This window comes from Lotus japonicus, chromosome 1 (genome assembly GCF_012489685.1).
Source record: "Lotus japonicus ecotype B-129 chromosome 1, LjGifu_v1.2".
Classification (NCBI taxonomy): Eukaryota; Viridiplantae; Streptophyta; class Magnoliopsida; order Fabales; family Fabaceae; genus Lotus; species Lotus japonicus.
In genome coordinates this window covers 43,836,102-43,853,765 of record NC_080041.1, presented here as the reverse complement: position 1 = coordinate 43,853,765, position 17,664 = coordinate 43,836,102, and the positions used below count along the sequence as shown (strand labels likewise).

General features: G+C 35.4%; 1 protein-coding gene across 1 annotated transcript; it reads left to right on the top strand.

The window, feature by feature from the left end:
• The first annotated feature begins 2,931 nt into the window (after positions 1-2,931).
• Positions 2,932-11,042, top strand: LOC130728798 (uncharacterized). The gene is given in 5 exon segments (XM_057580407.1): positions 2,932-4,936; positions 5,097-5,289; positions 10,367-10,421; positions 10,424-10,715; positions 10,833-11,042. Coding segments are annotated over 4 exon segments (1,968 nt in total). The 5' UTR covers positions 2,932-3,380; the 3' UTR covers positions 10,588-10,715; positions 10,833-11,042.
• Positions 11,043-17,664: the final 6,622 nt, after the last annotated feature.

Below are 17,664 nucleotides of genomic sequence, written 5' to 3'. Positions count from 1 at the left end.
GGGGGTTCACAAAAATTGATATTCAAGGTAAGGAGGGTGCTCGCATTGCGGTACCTTGGAAACCTCCTCAAGGTATGAATTTAAAATTTGATGTTGATGGATCTTTTCAGTCTGGCAGAGCTGGTATTAGTGGTATTTTGAGGAATAGTGATGGGTTGGTTTTAGGGAAATTTTCCAGAAAAGTGGAGGTGCATAGAGCTGATGAGGTTGAGGTGTTGGCAATTTTATATGCACTCTTGTTCTGTCAACAATACATGCTATTTTCCGTGGAGGTGGAAAGTGATTCTACTCTAGTAGTTGGCTGGGTTAGTGGTGACAAACTGAGACCATGGAAGCTCACAAATGAACTGAATATGATTGATTTTTTGATGCCGATTGTGTCTTGTTGTGGGGTATTTCATATTTTGAGAGAAGGCAATGGGGAGGCGGATGAGTTGTCAAAGCTAGGCTGCTTTCTTGATGAACCGATTTGGTCCTATGCTGGAAGATAAAGGATTTGCAGGTGTCTGGTTTTATTTTATGTTGTTTGCAGGCTATTTTAAGCATGATGTGGAAGATTTGGAGTTGCTGTTTTGCTGTTACTAGTGTCTTGGTTGCTGTTTTTGCTGTTGTTTTCTGCTGCTGGTGCTGTTTTGCTGTTGCTGTTTCCTGTATGTTGTAGCTGCTGGTGTTGTTTTGCTGTTGCTGTTGCAGATTGCTGTTGTTACTGTATTTATGCTGTTGCTGATATGCTATTGTTGTATTCCGAATGTTGTTTGCTGTTGATGCTATTGGATTGCTGTTGCTGTTTTCCTTTTTATGTATTTGCTGCTACACGTCGTGCTGCTACACGTCCAGAAACTTGAGCAATTTTCTGATCATCATTTTCTTGATATTTTGTAGCAAAGTGACTTTCCCAAGTTGGTGGTACTATTTTTCCTTGCTAGGTTTTTATCCCACTGGGTTTTTCCTAATAAGGTTTTAATGAGGCCCCTTCTTGGGAATTCGTTATAAGCCATTTTGCGGGTTGGTGGTGGGTTATTAGCGCATTATTTTTTTGTGCTTTGGTCTTCATGTCATTCTAGACCTTTTTGTACTTGGATTTCATCTTGACTTTTCTTTGGTTCAAGTCTCTATTATAATAATATTCATTTCATTAAAAAAAAATAGAGACTTGGTTCATTTGATTTAGACACAAAAGAAAACGACATTTTCCTCTCTAGTTTTTCTATTTAGCCTCCAATAAACTCTTGTTTGTAGCTCTAAACATTTTTTTAGTGAAATGGATCCCAACAATAACCATTTTCACACCCAAAATTCTACCAATTACCTTTTCAACTACCCAAATCCCAACAACTACATAATTCAAAATGAATCTTCCAACCAACGAGGTCCCAAAATATACCAAATTATGAATTTTCTCCAAATTTCATCACGCTGTAATCTAATCCAAATTATAGTCAATATAGTGTATTGTATTGCATTTTAAGCATTTTGTAATTTTACTTGTTTTAATAATGACGACTATCCCTATATCTCGTCTTTATTTACTTGCAAGAAAAAATTAATTAAGAATATAAAACAAAATAAAAAATTTCAAACAAATTATTAAACTAGAAAGAAAAAAAATTAACTCTTAATTATTTTAATTTAATTTCAATCGATAATTGTTATTAATATATAATCACAAAAACATAAAAGAAAATAAGAATATGAAATAAAAGTGGTGGGATAGGGTGTTGAATTTTACTAAACAAAACCATTGCAATTTTTTTTATAGGCAAATGTTAGTTGTTAGAAATGTTAGTAAATTAATCCCTTCTCCGGGTTCGAAACAAATGAACCACACTTTTATCCCTCATCAAATTAATTCCTCCTTCGGGTGGGATGAAGAGTGGAGAGAGAGAAGATGATGTGGAGTGTAAAAAGTGAAAAAGGATGGTGTTGAAAAACAAAACCATTGTACCTAGTCTAAGGAGTTCGCTTCTAGGGACGCAAATCCTATAATGCGTTCGTGTGGGGTGACGCGAATCTACCCCCACTCGCCACATAGGCTCCAAGTAATAAGAAAAGGTGGTGACTAGCATGAATGTGTGTTTGGGTTGTTCACCATGAAAGATAGGAAATTTACTGCTAATTCAATCTAAAAGACATTTTTCAACCATCTAAAATTACAAATTTATCCTTAAATTAATTTGAAATTTCAATTACTTTCACACTCCTCAAAAATCAAAATCACTACTTTCTCCAAAACCATACCCACTTCAGAATTCTGTTTCCAAATCTCACTTCAGATTCTTGCATTGTTTAATTCGTTTTTCATATTTGTGAATTTCATAATGAACTGAAACTTTTTAAGATCTTTTGCATATTCATTCAATCGCTACTGTTTATTTTGTTTGCTTTAAAGAGTATTGTACTGTTTAATTTTCTGCAGGGATGAGGAATTCGAAGGAATTCGCACTGGAATCCGCGTGCCCGGTTTGCACCTTCGCCGTCGACACACGACCATCTTCTTGTGTTCTAATGAAGAAAAAAAATCTGCATAAAAAAGGGTGACAATGGCTGGGTTAACATTAGTGGCGGTGGTTGCTCGGAAGGGTTTGGTGAGGGGGGATGCAGGTGGGGGAAGAAGGAGGTGGTAGGAAAAGGGGTAGTGGGGATTTTCTGGTAATTCTAACTATTGGTTTAAATTTTATTTTCTCAACTGGTCACTACCACCTGCTATAACAGATAATTTTGGTCTATCATTGGTGAAAGACCTATCCCTCTCTTCCATCCTAGAAGCCACCATAAGAAACACACTATGGGATAACATTGTTTTTTTTCTTCCCTTTTTGGTAATTATTTTTTTCATTTTTTTATTCGCATTATCCCAAAAAAAAAGCCTTATAATTTTTCTCTTTAAAATTTCGATACATAAGACAATTTTAAAATTTTAAATTAAAAAGTGTTTTGAAAATTTTAGCTAGTTGCTGTCCCAACAAAGGCAGCCTGGAAATGGAAGGTTGAAGCAGACATCTTCTCCCAATCTCTCGTCGTGTAAATCCAACAATTATCTTTTGCGTCGTCCGTCCCAAGTTTGAAGGAAACTCCTCTCTCCAATTCAGGTCACACAATTTCTCTGTTTCAATCTGCAACTTGCTTTTGCAATTCCATTTTTCTCCGCCAGATTCCATTCTTTCCGATCCATAATCCCCTCAAATCAAAACCTCTCATTCCCCACCCAGATCTTCACCAATTTCTATTCCCTTTCACAATTTCTCCCCTCACAATCCTGGATCTTGCGCAACCTTCCTTTTGATTTCAAGCATAAACCCTTTTGAGGATGATGCAATTGTTGGTTTTGTAGCAGAAAACCAAAGTTGTTGTTTTTTTTATTGTATTTTGTTTTGTGAGGTATGAGTAGGTCTCCTTCATTTTCAGTGAAAACGGAACTTAGTCCGAGTGTTGTTGACTCGGAATCATTGCAAAGATGGGTTGTTGCTTTTTGTGCTATAAGGTTTGATCTCGAGCAAGGACAGCTCGTCGAAGAGTGTTACCCACAGGGATGTCTTTCCCACGACGAAGAGCTTGAAATCGCTTACAGTTCCTTCCCTGATTCCGTTTCGCAGAACCAGAACAGGTCCAGCATTCATGATTGTATTTTCTTTTTCCGAATTCGCAGGCGCAGCAGCAATGCCAATGGTTCTCAACCTGCCAAGGATGCTACTGATGATTGTACCGATGGGCCAGAATACATGTATGGTTATGTGTTTAACAGGCAGAGACATGATGAGAGGTTGAAGCGCGGCGGGGAGCAGAAGTCTGTGGTGATCTTGTCTCGCAGTCCTTATTCGAGTGTGTTTAGACCATTGTTGCAAATTGTTGGTCCTTTGTTTTTCGACATTGGTAAGAAAGCACTGGAGCACATTGCTGCTTATGTTTCAAAATGGCCGGCTCCTGTTCCTGGCAAGGTGATGGATCTTCCCATTGGAAATGCTACTCTTAAAGTGAACTTGCCACCTGCTCTTAGTTTGCCTGTAGAAAGTGGAGTTTCTTTTGAAGAGCCTGCTTCTTCTGTGGCACCTTTTCTTGCTAATAATAATAACCAGTCTGTCCCACAAGGTCTTTTTCATGATTCAGATCTTTTCGGCTCGTTCCGGGGCCTTCTGTTGCAGCTCTGGCTGTTATGGGAGTTGTTGATTGTTGGTGAGCCCATGCTCATCATTGCCCCAACACCTCCCCAGTGTTGTGAGGCTGTTGCCAGTCTTGTGAGTTTGGTTGCACCATTACTTTGCAGTCTTGACTTCCGGCCTTATTTTACCATACATGACCCTGTGTTTGCACACTTAAACTCAATTCAAGAAGGTGAAGCTTTCCCTCCAATTATTTTAGGGGTTACAAACCTTTTCTTCCTCAAAGCTCTCCGGAATATTCCGCACATTGTCTCAGTCGGAAGCCCTCCTCCTAATTCAAACAGGGTTGCCCTTTCAGCTAGGTCTACTGGCAGAATTTCTGGTAGTCCTGAAGGTCTTGGGTTTCAACAATTATCCCTGAAGAAGTTTTCTCCTTCAAGTTTATTGAGTGCGGTTAAGCTGCGAAGAGATGGTCCTCTTTGTCTCATGACAGAACATAGGGAAGCCATTTGGAGTACCTATTCTGCAATAACTAAGCCAGATACTTCTATCTTAAATAGGCTTATAGATGCTGGGGTGTCACCAAGAGTAGAGGAGTCAATGTCTGTTGTGAATAATGAGATATTACGTAGACACTTCTTGGAGCTCACAACAAATTTTTTGGCACCCTTTTCCCCATATTTTAGGACTACAACACCATTAGAAGGATCTTCTCCTTATGTAGAGCCTCCTTCCCTACCTCCATTTAATGCCAGTGAGTTTCTTGCAAGTTTATCTGCAAGAGGTCCAGGGAAATTCTTATTAAAGCGAATGAGGTCTAACTGGCTTGACTTATACAGGTAGTAGCTTTGTTTACCTTATTTGTTGTGTTTTTTCATTTGCAATGCTACCAACCTCTTCTTATTATAATATTTTAATTATAAACTTTGCACTAAACATGGAGTTCTTTACTAATTATATTCCTAATCTTCACATAATTTGCATGAATGTTCTCTTCAGGCGATTCCTGAATGGACCCAACTTTATGCCATGGTTTCAGAGAAGGCGTGCTGCTGCCGAACAAGAACAAGATAGATTGTGGAGGCAAGCAAGAATGAAAACTGACATAGAACAGCTTATTTCTAAATTGTCTGAGTTGGAAATAGTGGATTCCTTCAATGTTATAGAGAGACTTCTCCTCAGAGAAGTGCAGGTAATCTGCTCTCCTAGGGTCCTCAGATAATTTTATGCCTTACGATAACATGATAAACTGAGTTGTGGTTAGTGTTTTATTGGGACTTCATTGTTTACTCTGTGTATGTGGTTTTTGATCCTGTTAGTTAAACAAATGATCTCATCGAAAGTCAACTAATATTGTGTTCTGATGCTCAAGTCAAGACAGAAATATTTGATAACTGTGAGATCTCTCCCAATTCTGTTTTTAGATTTAAAAATATAATCAAATATTGATCTCCCGCTAGCAGTAAAGAATTAACTTCCATCCATATATGTCCTTGTATTGGTGTGTAGGTTTTAGAGTATTCCATTGACCAGATTGGGCTGTTGTCTATGAATTTCTGTTTATAATCTGGGGACATTGGAATAACTGGATTTTCAATTTTCAATTTTCAATTTTCCTAAAACAATCTTATATTTAAACAGGGTTTTTATAGGCCTAATTTATTTATTATTTTGGCTGTAAGGAGTTAAGTTCAAAATTCTATATAAAAGAATTACATCTCCATGTAGTTTTTATTCCTTTCTTATTGGAGGATGGGGATCTATTTTGATTCTTAGAGTAAGTGGAGCCCAAAATTTAGTTAGAGGGGACACTACTGAAGGGGTTATTTGGAAGTTTGATTCATATTTTGGGGGTTATCAACTAAATATATAAATGACTAAAATGAGTACATAAAAAATTGCAGAAGAGGGAGAGGGGCATGAGTATTCCTTCACCTCTGGTTCTTAGTATCACTTAGATATGACTTGAATAAAACTGGAATTATCATATTTTTGAAGTGTGTAGAAACTCAAAAGATATGAGATTTTACTTGTTAAGATAGACTATTAGCTAGATTTAACCTATGATAAGATATTATTGTTATGCTACATTGGTTATTGTTTCATACTTGTTATTAAGATAAAATACCCATGAATTTACCTGTTGACTTTCCTTTACTGCCCTTTAATTTTCCTTCTGTTGAAGAGACTGTAACACTGGTATCTGTGCTGTGGAACCATTGTAGTAAGGAGATGATTTGTCCCATGATTCCCATTTCATCCCGTTTGTCTTGTTGGAGCGTAAAGTGGTCATTTCTCAGTCTAATGTTGATATGTGCTCTTTGTTAGGTACCAGAAAAAAGTAGAGAAGGAAAAGAAATGAAATGTGTTTGTATTAGAATAGTTCTGGAATTCTGAGATGAACTCAGGTATCCAATTTAGGGAATTAGACCAAGAAGAAAGAAAAAACAGATATCAGGCAATTTAGAGAGTGTCTATTCTCTCCCATTTCTAGCCTACCTTCCCCTCCCCCCTTTTCCCACATTTATACACCATCTTTCTCTCTCATTCACAACCCAGCTGCCAGCTCAGCAATCAGTTAGGCTCTCCCTCCCTGTGTTGATTCGGTGTAGCGTACCTCCTCCGCTATGGATAATTATGGGATCGGTCGAGCTCCGACTATTAGTGAAGGGGTTGTCGACGGGACGCTGCTATTGCCTTGGTCCTTCATGAGGTTTTTCATTTCCTTTCCGCCCTTACGTAAACCTTAGTGAGTGATGTTGGGCCTTGCAACTGGGTCTGTAACATCTCTCCCTCCTTCAAGAATCACCTTTGTCCTCAAGGTCAAACCGTGAAAATTATTCCTGAATTCTTTCCAATGATTCCCAGGAATTCTCATATTCGGGAAGTGTCTGTATAAGGGAAGCTAATGCTAAGAAGTGAGCATACTTCCTTAGCCTACCCATCCCCACAAGAATATGGGTGGAAGCCACTTGTAATATCTGAAACAAAATACCACCAGGATCCCACTGTTTAAAACATGACAATCCCTAGACAAATGAGATGCCATAGTGTCCATTTGAACCAACATGCAAACCCTTATGCTCCTGCAAATTATGCCCTGTAACCAGTCCTTGTGATTCAACCATAGAACCTAGAGTCGATTTGAAAACCTGTTCAGGCTGCACTTGCAGCTCATTCTCGGCTAAAAGCATAGGGAAAAGATGTTGCACCTGTTGTAGAGCTACCCAGTCCTTCTTCTTCAGCTTATACTACACCCAACCAATGCTTCTTTTCACCTTAAGAAGTCCATAAAAATTGGTATTAAAATTCTGATTGGATGTCTTATCTAATGACCTTGGTTCATAGGGTTGCAACTTCATGTGACCCTGACAGGGCAATGGTTCCAAATCTGTTCATGTCCCCAGCTCCGCATATGGATATTAATACCTTGGAAAGTGCAGTTTCTTAATTCCCGTTCATTAAAACAGTAGGATGATACAAGTAACGACCTCTTGCTCACGGGTCAGAGGTTCTGGTACTTGATAAAACTCCAAACTACAACCTGGTTTCCCCTGCTGTAAGCATGACACTGCCATTGTATCTGAAGTGTTGGGTGAGCGTTGGATTTTCTGCATGTTTGCAATTGCGAACAGAAAAGAAACGCAGGCACTTACAAAATTCCTTCCTTTGAAAGGCTTATTTCCTTTACTTACTATTGGGCCATGGTCTATTGCGCCAAACAATAAGCTCAGTATCTTCCGTTTTATTCTGCCAAAGCAATCAGAAGTTTGTAAAGCCATTTATGGGTTGCACAACCACTTTTCTATTGGGCCAGGCCTGTCAAGGTGAAAGAGTGACCCCATCTTTCTCATTTCCATGTTGCCCATTCACTTGCCTTTCTGCTGTTGCGTAGTGTGCACTGCCGGACCAACACCATGGTCTTCTGGTGGCAGCCGCTCAATCTTCTTCACTTTCCTATCTATTGCCCCCTTCACTGCCCAAGCATCATAATTAGGCGGCTCCGATGGTGATTGTTGTTTAACTAGTGTGTTTAGCATCCCTCCTGCTGCCCCTCCTCTTGATCCCTCAAGAACGTAGCAGTTTTGAAGTTGCATTCGCTTCGTGATCATCGCTTCCGCTGCAACCTTTTTGTTACTTTTCCCTATCCCTAAAGCACCGCCTCCTTTGCACCACTGATCACATTGATTAAACTTGTTGGCTTCTTTGCACCCATACCCATCCACTTCCCTGTTTGTTGCCTTGAATTTTCTTGCTTCATCTTCATGAGTTTCTCCTCGACCCGACCCCCACAGTTCATCTTTCCTTCTTGATTGCCTTTTCCTGTGTTCGTTGCATCGGACAAATGCAATCGAATACGTTTTCTGGGAGACTGGCCTCGATTATGTCTTCCACTTATCAGGAATAGCTGGCGAAGTTCATCAAATTGCATTTGGTTTTATGGCCAAAATTCTTGAATGTCGCTCCAGACCTTCAACCCTCGACTCCATTGCAATGCGTGTGTTAACCATTCAAGCTTCTTGATTGATCCAGGAGCTTTGATACCAAATACTGTGCCAGAGAAAAGTTGAGAAGGAAAAAAATTGAAATATGTTTGTATTAGAATATTTCAGGAATTCTGAGATGAACTCAGGTTTCCAGTTTAGGGAATAACACCAAGAAGAAAGAAAAACAGATATCAGGCAATTTAGAGAGTGCATGTCCCAGTTCTTGGCTACCTTCCCCTCTCCCCTTTTCCAACATTTATACACCATCTTTCTTTCTTTCTCATTCACAACCCACATGGTTACAACAGAGATCCACTACCCTGCTGCCAGCTCAGCACTCAGTTAGGCTCTCCCTCCCTGTGTTGATCCGGAGCAGCGGACCTCCTCCTCCTCCTCCTTACCTAAACCTTAGTGATTTTGGGCTTTGCAGTTGGGTCTGCAACATACATGGAAAAAATTGCACCTTATAAATTGGTCATCTCTTTCTTTGGTTGATGCTTGCAATTACGTCATTGGTTTTACTATGTGTAATTATCCCTTGCAGTTTGTGCCAAGTACTTTATATGGATATGGGATATTATGAGTCAAAACTGAAGGAACTTTTTCTAGCTGGACTTGTGATCGTTATGAAGGGTGAACAAGTGTATTGCTGTCTTCTTGTTGTTTAATGTGAATTATATTGAGCCCTGCCTTGATGCTTCATTTGTAAATTCAATTACTGCTATCATACTGGTTCATAGTTCTTCATAAGTTCAATTCTAAAGCCTTCACTGTTACAGTGTCAGGTGAAACGTGCACTTTGCTTAGTACTTCTTCTGAAAACTTGTAGGACTGGTTTTGCATAACTATAGGTAAGGACATAGAGGAGCCAACCCGAGTTGAATGCTTGTTGCCTTGTTCTCATGCTTCGTTCAGTTAACAACCAAGGGGCTGGATTTTCACTTTTAACCGAACTGAAGTTTATGCCCAAGCTTGAATCAACCTTATCAGTTCATGAACTGTATTTGTATATACATGCAATTATGAATTAAACTCAATAAGCATGAACTTATTTGAAGTCTGAAGAGTTTGCAACTTGCAAGTTTGTAATGTGCTAGAATTAAAGCACAGAGATTTGCTACTCACATCCCTTAGCCAAATATGTGATAGTCTACTTAACCTGGTGATATAGTGCAATTTCATGTCATGACTCATTTAGGGTATGATTCTAATGATTATATGCCACCGATTAATATAATGATGAAAGCAGTCTTCTGTATGAAATTTTAATAAAATATCATTAGAAAGATCAGTAGCGTAGAATGCTGAAGACCTTTGGAGCTAGCTAAGAATAATTTGATTTGATAGCATTGCACATATTGATAGATTGCATGCTTTTTATGATGTGAGACACACTCTTGTTTAAGTGTTTCAAGAATGGGAATATCAGAAAATGTTTCATAGTTATGTAATGCATTGTTGCATTCTTTATCTTATTTTTTCCTGAACCTTTTGGTTGTATATTTTTCGAGGTGATGTAAGCTATGTGAAATTGGATGAAATTTCTTTCCTTATCGATATGAAAGCTGACCACATGTATTTTCATTAGGCAAGCATTCCATTACTTACTCTTGAACCGAGGTCCATGAATTCTTAATTGCCCTTTTACAATACATGATGTGCAAGGTAGCACTTAAGTATTTGTTGCAAAATGTTCTACAGGATACGATACTTCTAATCATAGGATTGCTTACGCTGTAAAATATATTCAGTGCTTTAATCTATGTTAAATGCTATTATCAGGTGCAACAATCTGGAAAGGGTGGTGTTGATTCCATGGAAATTTGTCAGAAACTTAGGGGGACCTTCAGGCAGTTTTTAATGTTCTTTCAAAGGACATGCAACAAGTTATGCTATCAAATCCCCAAAGAGCATCCCTTCTTCAAGGAAGTCCAGAATTAACAAAACTTCCGGGATGTCCTCTCATACAAGTTGCGGTGGTGTCGTCTACATCACCGAGGTAATGAAAACAAATATGAAACAACTGGTCATGGTATATAGCATCTTCCCACGTTGCTGAAGGACGGATTAATTCATTGACTACTTCCATCTCATTGAGAGAAGTTCTCTGATTCTTGACAAGTGATGTGAGGTAAGACTCTTAGTACTCACAAGTGTCTTTTAAGTATCTTCATTCAAAGTTCAAACATACTATGCTGGTCTTTGAAGTTATATTTGCTGATTTTGATCATCTTCTTCACATAAACAGCTGTGCGCGGCAATTCTTATCGGTGCACTTCGAGCTGCTCGCGTGATTATAACTACTCTCTTGGTAAACATGCATGGAAATTCCATTTCATGTTAAATTTGTAAAATTTTGTTGATTGCTCTTTTCTGAAAGATGAAGCTGTAAATTATTGACTGTTAGCCATTGGTAGTGATCTCTTCCAGATTCACAATACCAAAAATTCTCAACTCATCTCTGTGGTGCGGATTGAATGAGTATGGCATCGGGAATCATCATACAAGTTACTCCCTCCGTCCCCGTATATAAGTCACTTTCTGAGAGTTTTCTTAGTCCCAAAATATAATCACTTTATAATATCAATGAAGCATTTAATGCTTTTTTCCAAATTTACCCTCATAATTAATATGAAAGAGACAATGTAATTTTGAAAAGAAATTAGTAATTTGGAGAGAGAAGTTGATGGGTAACCTAAGAAACAGAATAAAACTTTTTACAAATTTAATACTAGCAACTTCTTTTCTTAATCCGAGAGAATTAGGTAAAAGCGACTTATAAATGGGGACGGAAAGAGTATATAAGAGCATTTCCAATGCTAGTTCTTAATTCTTAGTTTTTAGCACTATTCATGTGGGTCTGTACTGCCACATGTGCTTAAGCACTATTCATCCGGTCTCACAATACCATTATATTAATATGTTTTATTTTTATATAATTTTGATTTAACTTTAAATGCTAATTCAATACTTAAATTAAATGAATGAGAGGAAAAAAAATTTATGCTAAGAACTCAAAAAGTAAAACTCCTTATATAAGAACTCCTCGTCATCTCCTCCCGTGGTTAAGAACTCAATTTTTAATTCTTAACTCAAAAATAAGAACTACGAACCTTGTATTGGAGATGCTCTAAGAAACATTAAATAGATGAAAGCTCGAGCCCTTGAGTTCTCAATAAAGGCTCTAGCCCTTGAGTCCATCCACTCAATCTGAATCATTAAATAGATGAAAATTTCCATTTTGCTGTAAAATAGGGACTTTGATCTCTTGCTCTGAAATTTTAAATGTTACTTTAAAAAGAGAACAATCTATCTTTAGTAGGGCATGCTTATCAAAAAAAAAAATCTTTAGTAGGGCATTTTAATCGTATTTCACAAAAGCCACTAGTTATGTATTGACAAGTATGAAGAGTTTTAATTATATTGATGGAGCATTGATGACAATCTTGATCGGTGTTGCCTATAGATGCAATTTGAGGTTAAAGCGTACTCAGAAAAATTAGAAATGCGTTTAAACAAGAACTAAAAAGAAGAAAATAAAAACAAGCGTGGATAAAAATAAAGGTGAAAAGGTGCGCCACAATCAAATATTGTTAAGTTGTAATGGAAGGTATGGTTGCATCAAGAGTGTTGGTCTCTTGATAATATCAAAGAAATTGGTTCACTCAAGAACATAAAAGATACACTATCACAAGTTGGGTAATCAACAAAATTAGGACTAAAACTAGCATTAAATATGTTTTTAGTTTCTAGTATAAAGTAGGGGTAAATTTGATTTTTGATTCCTCTACACTAAATTCATAGCTCTTAGACCCCAAGATTAATAACGTGGTTGAAAGTAGTCCCTCGATCCATTTGGCAAGCATTCCATTACTTACTCTTGAATAGAGGTCCATGAATTCTTAATTGCCCTTTTATAATACATGATGTGCAATTGCAAAATGTTCTACAGGATACGATACTTCTAATCATAGGATTGCTTACGCTGTAAAATATATTCAGTGCTTTAATCTATGTTAAATGCTATTATCAGATGCAACAATCTGGAAAGGGTGGTGTTGATTCCATGGAAATATGTTAGAAACTTAGGGTGGGGGGGGGGGGGACCTTCAGGCAGTTTTTAATGTGCTTTCAAAGGACATGCAACAAGTTATGCTACTAAAACTAAGAATAAATATTTTGTTGCAATTCTGGCTACAAATACACAAAACCGCAACAAAAAGTACGACAAAGACTAACTTCACTTATTTTAATAATGTTAGAGATTAAAAGCTATAAAAAAAATTGAGGAACCAGATTCAATTCTCCTCAACTAAACATATTTAACTCTTAAAACTACTTTAAAATTGGTCGACAAAAGTATTTATATGACTAGCTATAAGAGCTAATTGAGTTGTTCATAAACAAGCTCAAAACACAATTAAACCAAATAAAATAACAATTTCTAACGCTAAATGACGCTTAAACTAAATCATGGCCAATACGACCTTCTTCATCCTCTTTGTCTTTACCCTTGTCATTGCTTCTTCGAGTCCTTCCAACGCCTTCTCGCTCTTGTCTTTGATGATTATTCCCTAATTCTCATTAGTCCCTCCTTCTTCAAAAGAATTCACCCTCGAATTTGGTTCATCACAACCTACATCATAGAGGTAGGTTGTGATCATGGAAGGAAAGAAAAAAAAAATTGTGAGGACCATCCTCAAATGTTTCTTTCCAAATTGGACGGAAAACTTGACCACCATTTTAGTTCAACTAGTATAAACAAAAGAGATTAATGGGATGCATTGAGGGATAAACTTGGTTTACACCAAATAGAAAGTTTTCATTTTGCCGTGTCATCTTGGTGATGCTTCCATTCTTCCTTGCCGCTAGACCAGAATGACGCCAATGGTTACACAATTTTTTTCCTTGACAATGCGGTTATGGGACTTTAGAGAGATAGTTTATTTATTAAAGTGGAAATAATAATATGGCAAATCTCTAAAATCTCATTGGTTGACGGTGTAAAATGACTTTTACCTTCTCAGCGTATTTACATCAATATCAATATCAATTTTAATGGTATTTTTATTGAATTTTCGGATTTTTAACTAATTTAGGATTTTATGAGTTTTTATTGTGATTTTCTAGATTTTGATAGTTTTTATCTATATTTATTTAGTACCTTTTAAAATTTTAGATTTGATTAGGACTTATGTTGTTTATTTCATGATTTTATCTTATTATTTATTTTTAGAGTAAATAAATAAATTAGATAGCAAATTTCACGTGTCAATTTGTTATATAGCTATATAATATTTTTTACAATCTATTTAATATTTGATTGGTTTTAAAAGGTGTATGATGGGCAAATAAATATTGATTTTTTTAGTTAACAACATCATTATTAGTTTTATTTTAAATTTTAAATTTTTTTATTTTCTAAATCAAATAGATATGATTTTTAAAAAAATTTATAGCATCAATATTTTTTTATTCAAAAAAAATATCATCAAATTTAATTAATACTTTACAAATAAACTTTTTCTTCACCTAAAATTTATTTCCATAACAAATCTTGAAACCGATTTTTTAAAGGTAATTTTGAAGAAAATTTTCAAACCAAATATGGAAGCTGATCACATTTTATCCTGGTTGAAGGCATTCAAGGTTATGCATGTTTCTCTTAGTAGCTTATAACTTTACCCAGCTTTAATTTTGTAGTTGATAGGGTGTATATACCATAAAATTTAATTAATACTCTAAAAAAAACTTTTTCTTCACCTAAAATTTATTTCCATAACAAATCTTGAAACCAATTTTTTAAAGGTAATTTTAAATCTGAGAAACTTTTTCATAAGATATTAAAATTTTAAAAGATTTGCCCTAATTATCTAAGATTTACCTAGATTAAATAAAAAAATAAAATTCAATAAAAATACCAAAACAATTAATTAATAAAAAGTACCAAATCACAATAAAAACTCATAAAATTCTTAATTGAATAAAAATTCGAAAATTCAATAAAAATAACTAAAAATTTAATTAATAATCTAAAAATAAACTTTTTCTTCACCTAAAATTTATTTCCATAACAAATCTTGAAACCGATTTTTTTAAGGTAATTTTAAATCTGAGAAACTTTTTCATAAAATATTACAATTTTAAAAGATTTGTCTTAATTATCTAAGATTTACCTAGATTACTCCTTACTAATACTGCATCAGCCATCTCCTCCCCTATGTGTCTCTGCTGTGAAGCGGTTGGCATGGAGGGAAAATGACGAAGATCACTCGAGTATGCAACTTGCTTCATGTGGTGCTGATAATTGTGTAAGTTGATAATTGTGTAAGTGTTTGACATAAATGTGGTTGAGTAATTAGATTATTTTCATCATCCTCTTTTGATATACTTGTTAGAATGATTTTCTATTCTTATAGCTATGGCTAAGGAAAATATATCGTAATTCCGTTGGTCTTCAAAAAAAAATATATACCCATCAAACACTCATCCTAAATCATCTTTTCTCCACCTGAAACTCTCATCACCGCTACTCACAGCCACACTGAGCCGCCGCCATGGTTCTTCAGTGTCGTTGTCAGTCACGTGTTATGTTACCCGCCTCCTGTCCCACCAATTAGGTAATTTATCCTTAAATTTCTCTTCAAATTATGTAATTTATTTATCCCTTAAATTTCTCTTTAAATTAGGTATTTTATTTGTATTCTATACTTCATATTTGTTGTGCGAATTGTATTGATATCAGGCAAGATATCTGTGATCTGCAATTCAATTCAAAATTTGAATACAAGATTGAATAATTACTAAGCATAAAATCAAAACCGAATTTGTCAGAGCTTCAAAATATGATCAGCCAAACTATTAATCAATGGAGTTATAATTGATTTACTTTAATGGTGAACTAGAGGCGTTGTCAAACTTCATTGACTAGTTGTCTCTATCAACTTATTTCTTTGTTGTTGTTGTTGTTATTGGTTATTTGTAGTGTGACTTTACATGTCAACAAGAAAAGCAGGAGGTATGGAAGAAAAGAAAGGAATGACAAATTATGGACATGAAGCACTCCAATGGAAAATTTTATAAAGGTCGGTATTCTTTTTATTCAAAATTAATTATTCATTGCCCTCTATTTTAAGCATTAGACTTTCTTTCGAATCCTTTCTACTGCAAATTTTAGCACAATTTTCTCTTGACTTTTTCTACTTCCAGTTCTCTCATGAAAGTTGATGCATGCTTTGACTATACAATGAAGGCAACTATATGCTTTTCTAGAAATTCAGTTCACACCAAACAATTTGCTAAATCTCACTAATTCTATTTATGAAGAAAATACTCTTTTATATCATTTTTGGTTCTCTCGAGCCAAAATCGCCACTAAATGGAGTTTATTTTTGGAATTTTGCAGGAGGCATTGGTATTAAGCGAAGTGCAGAATGATTGGTGGAAGTTATGTAGAGTTTACCATTCCTATTCCAAAGACCAATAAAGGTACTACAAAGTACAAATAAGTTGTTATACATAGAGTGGTTGGAATGAACAATATTTAGCAGCTTTCAGGATAAATCACTCACATTTATTGTTAAAAATAGTTAGTCTTACAGTTAATACAATTTCTTTTGAGTGTTTTCAGATGTAGAATCTATACGGTATTCGAGCTACCATTTCAGATAACGAGAGGGAGAAGGATATGAAGTTTGAATATTTGTGAGTCTTTATCACGCCCAAGGAAATAATTGAGCTGGATTTTTTGCAGGTATTGGTAATTTTGAATTTATAGGTAAATCAAATGTAAAACAAGCAATGAAAATTTTGTTTTTGATAATCTTGGTCTCCCTTAATGAGTTTATAAACACGATTAGTAAGTACTCATTGCCTAAGGATGAAGTATTTAACTTTGCAGTTTTTATTGTAATTAGAATTTGTTTTATGAAACTGCAGACTCAGAGGTTTGAGACTCCATTAAAATGATGCCAAACTGTTGAAGAATAAGCCAGGGCAGCAGTTGAGCCCAAGTGTTTGCTAACCAAAATCGTTGTGATGACTAAATTTTCTTTTGCGTATAGTGTATTGTAGTGCTTAAGATAGAAGAGAACTCTTAGAATCCCTCTTATGTGAGTGTAAGAAAGAGGAAGCTGCACCTATATATTTAAACAATTTTAGTCCTTTTACTTATTAATTGGTGTGTACAAATTTTCAGATGGCTTTTTGTCTATAAATAATTGTTCAGGAATTTTTACTTATATGGATCATAAAACTTTCAGCTCTAGCATTTTTTGGTGATGCTAGAAGATTCATATATAATCTATTTTTATTTTATTTTGTTCAAATTACAGGGCAAAAAGCTCCTACGGGAAAGAACATTTTAGCATGAAAATGCTTTGATGTCAAACATAATAAGAAAATAACATTTCATATATGATTTAAGTACATTGTTCATAGTTTTTCTAATGATTTTAGGAGTAAATATACATAAAAATTATGTGAGATTTCACGAGGTCTGTGGTATTTCATTTGTGTTATGGAGTTGTTTTATTGAATGATTATCTTTGTTAGTTTCTTAATTCCATCAAGTAAGAATCTTAACAAATAGTGTTTTTAGCATGTCAAATTTGTATACACCAAGGTATTGATTCATGCCTCAAACACAAGAGAAAATTTCACTGTAAAAACACTAGAAAGATTTGTTCTGGGGATGCACACAATTTTCTACTGCTTATCCTTTTAAAGTGACAGTTCCTACCACTTGAGCTATCATACGGGGATACGAATTTCAATATATGCAACAAAATTTTCAATTTAAGACTTTTTGTCCACTTTCCTCATCATTTCTGACTCTTCTATTTCATTTGTTGTTTATTATATTTTTAATAATCAATGAATTGATTGATGTATTATTACAATAAACATATTACACGTGCAACGCGCGGGTAAAAAACACTAGTTAAACTCTAAACAAAGAGAACAAAATGTCCTTGCTTTCATTTAAATTTTTGTTCTCACTATTGTTTTCACTTTTCACTAATGTCTAACTTTAATATTATTGCACTGACCTCTCCTCCAATTTTTAAAATGCATTGACC